At 42.6% G+C, this 5,022-nt stretch overlaps 1 protein-coding gene across 1 annotated transcript; it reads left to right on the top strand.

The window, feature by feature from the left end:
• Positions 1–3,001: 3,001 nt before the first annotated feature.
• Positions 3,002–4,474, top strand: LOC111551982 (eukaryotic initiation factor 4A-I-like). The gene has a single exon (XM_026451949.1). The coding sequence runs from the start codon at positions 3,033–3,035 to the stop codon at positions 4,251–4,253; it is 1,221 nt and encodes a 406-aa protein (XP_026307734.1). The 5' UTR covers positions 3,002–3,032; the 3' UTR covers positions 4,254–4,474.
• The last annotated feature ends 548 nt before the right edge of the window (positions 4,475–5,022 follow it).

Genomic DNA, 5,022 nt, shown 5'->3' with positions numbered 1-5,022 from the left:
GGCACTATTCACAATAGCAAAGACTTGGAATCAACCCAAATGTCCATCAGTGACAGACTGGATTAAGAAAATGTGGCACATATACACCATGGAATACTATGCAGCCATAAAAAAGGATGAGTTTGCGTCCTTTGTAGGGACATGGATGCAGCTGGAAACCATCATTCTTAGCAAACTATCACAAGAAGAGAAAACCAAACACCGCATGTTCTCACTCATAGGTGGGAACTGAACAATGAGCTCACTTGGACTCGGGAAGGGGAACATCACAATGGGGCCTATCATGGGGAGGGGGGAGGGGGGAGGGATTGCATTGGGGAGTTATACCTGATATAAATGATGAATTGATGGGTGCTGACGAGTTGATGGTTGCAGCACACCAACATGGCACATATATACATATGTAACAAACCTGCATGTTATGCACATGTACCCGAGAACTTAAAGTATAATAAAAAAAAAAAAAGGTGACATAGCAATTAAAAGAAAATAGGAATGAATTCCTCTATAACCTAGGAGTGGGAAAAACTTTTCTTATTGTGCCTTAAAATCCAGTAGCAATTAGGGAAAAGAATCTATCACAAAGACACACTAAAAAAGTATGAAAATATGTATGCATAAGGCAGTTATCAAAGCATTAAGGCTAATAGTCAAAGACTGGGAACAATGAAAATGCCTGTCCACATGGGACAGGTTGAATTAACTATGAAATATTCAAATAATGAATTACTGAACAACAATGAAACCACTGAAGAAAATAATAGGGAATATCTTTATATGCTACTGTAAAGTGATCTCTAGGATATATTTTTAAGTAAAAAAAGAAGCAGGATGGGTAATAGCTGGGTGCACTGGTGTGTGACTATAGTCCGAGTTACTTAGGAGGCTGAGGCAGCAAAAGTTTGAGACCAGCCTAGGCAACATAGTGATTACAGGGATACTGTCATCTCTATTAAAAAAAAAAAAAAAAAAGAAGAAAGAAAAGTGGAGGAACATGTGCATAGTATGCTATTGTTTGTAGAAAGGAAGAGAACATGAATATATTCTCTAGAGATGTAAATATAAACAAACAGAGAAAAGGTTAGCTATAGTTACCTATATGAGAAGGGAGAGAAAGATAATAGCATGGAAGAGATGGGGACAGAAACTACCCTTCTCTGAGTACATACTGTTTTGTATATTTGACTTTGGGACCGTGTAAACATTAAATTTTAAATAATATAAAATTTTAAAACATCAAAAAAGTCAAAAGCAAATGAACCTGTGCATCATATTGGTAGCATAACCCATAAAAGGGAATTATTTTAAGTAAATTTGAAATATAGTAATTTTTCTTTTTTCTTTTTTTTTAAGATGAATTCTGGCTCTGTCATCCAGGCTGGAGTGCAGTAGCATGATCTCAACTCACTACAACCTCTGCCTCCCGAGTTCCAGCGATTCTCCTGCCTCAGCCTCCCGAGTAACTGGGATTACAGACGTGTGTCACCACACTCAGCTAATTTTTGTATTTTTTAGTGGAGATCGGGTTTCACCATGTTGGCCAGGCTGGTCTCGAACTACTGACCTTAGGTGACCCCCTGCCTTGGTCTCCCAAAGTGCTAGGATTACAGGTGTGAACCATTGTGCATGGTCGAAATACAGTAACTTAACTGTAAATTCCCGGAGGTAAAAATTCTTAAAATAATGAACAAAGTAAGTCTTAAACTGTTGTTCGGAATACTATTGTTAGTAACGATAGCAAAACTAATAGTATAACAGTAGGATAAAGAAAATATATAATTATGTTAATGATGTTGGGAACCCCCAGATTTGCAGTGTAAAAGAGATACAATTATAAAATCAAAGAACTCAGTTAAAAATTAGTTTTTCATTTTATTATATATTTTAGAGATGAGGGGTCTCACTATTATTGCCCAGACTGGTTTTATTTATTTATTTATTTATTTATTTATTTATTTATTTATTTATTTATTTATTTATTTTTGAGACAGAATTTTGCTCCTGTTGCCCAGGCTGGGGTACAATGGCACGATCTCAGCTCACTGCAACCTCCACCTCCCGGGTTCAAGTGATTCTCCTGCCTCAGCCCTCCCCAGTAGCTGGGATTACAGGTGTGCATCACCATGCCCAGCTAATTTTTGTGTTTCTAGCAGAGATGGAGTTTCACCATGTTGGCCAGACTGGTCTCGAACTCCTGACCTCAGGCGATCTGCCTGCCTCTGTTGGGATTACAGGCATGAGCCACTGCGCCGGCTGAGGCTGATTTTAAACTCCTGGTCAGTCTAAAGCCATCCTCTTGCCATGGTCTCCCAAGTGCTGGGATTACAGGCGTGAGCCACTAGTTCCCAGCCCTAAAAACTCATTTGACTTGGAAATATCAGTGTTAAAATGTGATGCATTTTCTCTTAAAAAATCTGTCTACATATATATATGTATCTATGTCTATATATCTATGTCTATATATATAGACATAGATACATATATATATAGACATAGACATATATATATAGACATAGATACATATATAACCATATCTATACATCTATCTTTATGTATACCTATATGTAGCAATATCTCTATCTACATACATATATACACACATATTTCTGAACTCTGACACTAAAATGGCCTAAAAGCTATGATGCACTCATTAACAGTGTATAGGAACCAGGATTCACTGGAGAAATAGTGATTCCATGTCTGAAGAAGAAAATGTAGACCAGGCATGGTGGCTCACGCCTGTAATCCCAGCACTGTGAGAGGCCTAGGTGGCTGGATCACTTGAGGCCAGAAGTACAAGAACAGCCTGGCTAACTTGGTGAAACCCCATCTCTGCTAAAAATACAAACATTAGCCAGGCATAGTGGCACATGCCTGTTGTCCCAGTTACTCAGGAAGCTGAGGCAGGGGGATCGCTTGAGCCCAGGAGGCAGAGGTTATAGTGAGACGAGATCTTGCCACTGCACTCCAGCCTACTGGGTGACCAGAGTAAAACCCTGAAAAAGAAAGAAAATGGCTAGTTTCTAAGGATCATGTCTGTGAGCCAGGATTCCCGATCCAGAGACAATGGCCCCGATGGGATGGAGCCCAAAGGCGTCATCGAGAGTAACTGGAATGAGATTGTTGACAGCTTTGATGACATGAACCTCTCAGAGTCCCTTCTCCGTGGCATCTACGCCTATGGTTTTGAGAAGCCGTCTGCCATCCAGCAGCGAGCCATTCTACCTTGTATCAAGGGTTATGATGTGATCGCTCAAGCCCAATCTGGGACTGGGAAAACGGCCACATTTGCCATATCGATTCTGCAGCAGATCGAATTAGATCTAAAAGCCACCCAGGCCTTGGTCCTGGCACCCACTCGAGAATTGGCTCAGCAGATACAGAAGGTGGTCATGGCACTAGGAGACTACATGGGTGCCTCCTGTCATGCCTGTATTGGGGGCACCAACATGCGTGCTGAGGTGCAGAAACTGCAGATGGAAGCCCCCCACATAATCGTGGGGACCCCTGGCCGAGTGTTTGATATGCTTAACCAGAGATACCTGTCTCCCAAATACATCAAGATGTTTGTACTGGACGAAGCTGACGAAATATTAAGCTGTGGATTCAAGGACCAGATCTATGACATATTCCAAAAGCTCAACAGCAACACCCAGGTAGTTTTGCTGTCAGCTACAATGCCTTCTGATGTGCTTGAGGTGACCAAGAAGTTCATGAGGGACCCCATTCGGATTCTTGTCAAGAAGGAAGAGTTGACCCTGGAGGGTATCCGCCAATTCTACATCAACGTGGAACGAGAGGAGTGGAAGTTGGACACACTATGTGACTTGTACGAAACCCTGACCATCACCCAGGCAGTCATCTTCATCAACACCCGGAGGAAGGTGGACTGGCTCACCGAGAAGATGCATGCTCGAGATTTCACTGTGTCTGCCATGCATGGAGATATGGACCAAAAGGAACGAGATGTGATCATGAGGGAGTTTCGTTCTGGCTCTAGCAGAGTTTTGATTACCACTGACCTGCTGGCCAGAGGCATTGATGTGCAGCAGGTTTCTTTAGTCATCAACTATGACCTTCCCACCAACAGGGAAAACTATATCCACAGAATCGGTCGAGGTAGATGGTTTGGCCGTAAAGGTGTGGCTGTTAACATGGTGACAGAAGAAGACAAGAGGACTCTTCGAGACATCGAGACCTTCTATAACACCTCCATTGAGGAAATGCCCCTCAATGTTGCTGACCTCATCTGAGGGGTTGTCCTGCCACCCAGCCCCAGCCAGGGGTCAATCTCGGGGGGCTGAGGAGCAGCAAGAGGGGGGAGGGAAGGGAGCCAAGGGATGGACATCTTGTCATTTTTTTTCTTTGAATAAATGTCACTTTTTGAGGCAAAAGAAGGAACCGTGAACATTTTAGACACCCTTTTCTTTGGGGTAGGCTCTTGCCCCAGACGCCGGCTCTTCTCCCAAAAAAACACTAATCCATTTCCCTAACCTAGTAACCTCCAGATCCCAGAGGCTCTCCTCACCTCAGCTGAGCTCCTTTGAAAGTGATTCAGGGGACTATGTCACTCAGCCTCATTTGCTGGACCAAATCTGGAGGGAGAACTCCTAAAACCCCTGAGTGAGGTTGCCCAGGGGGTTGTCCCCAGGTTGGGGGAAGCAGGGGAAAGAAAATGGTAGCCATTTTTACATTGTTTTGTATAGTATTTATTGATTCAGGAAACAAACACAAAATTCTGAATAAAATGACTTGGAAACTGCCAAAAAAAAAAAAAAGAAAGAAAGAAAATGTAAAAGATGGGCTGGGTGCAGTGGTTCATGCCTTAATCCCAGAACTATGGGAGGCTGAGGAGGGAGGGTTGCTTTAGCTCAGAAATTTGAGATCAGCCTAGACAACTTGGCGAAACCCAATCTTTACAAAAAGTACAAAAATTAGCCCAGTATGATGGCAGACGCCTATAGTCTCAGCTACTGGGGAGACTGAGCCAGAAGGATCACTGAAACCTGGGAAGTTGAGGCT

This window comes from Piliocolobus tephrosceles, chromosome 12, assembly GCF_002776525.5.
Source record: "Piliocolobus tephrosceles isolate RC106 chromosome 12, ASM277652v3, whole genome shotgun sequence".
Taxonomy (NCBI): domain Eukaryota; kingdom Metazoa; phylum Chordata; class Mammalia; order Primates; family Cercopithecidae; genus Piliocolobus; species Piliocolobus tephrosceles.
Note: the sequence above shows the minus strand (reverse complement) of the source record. Positions and strands in the feature narration are given on the sequence as shown.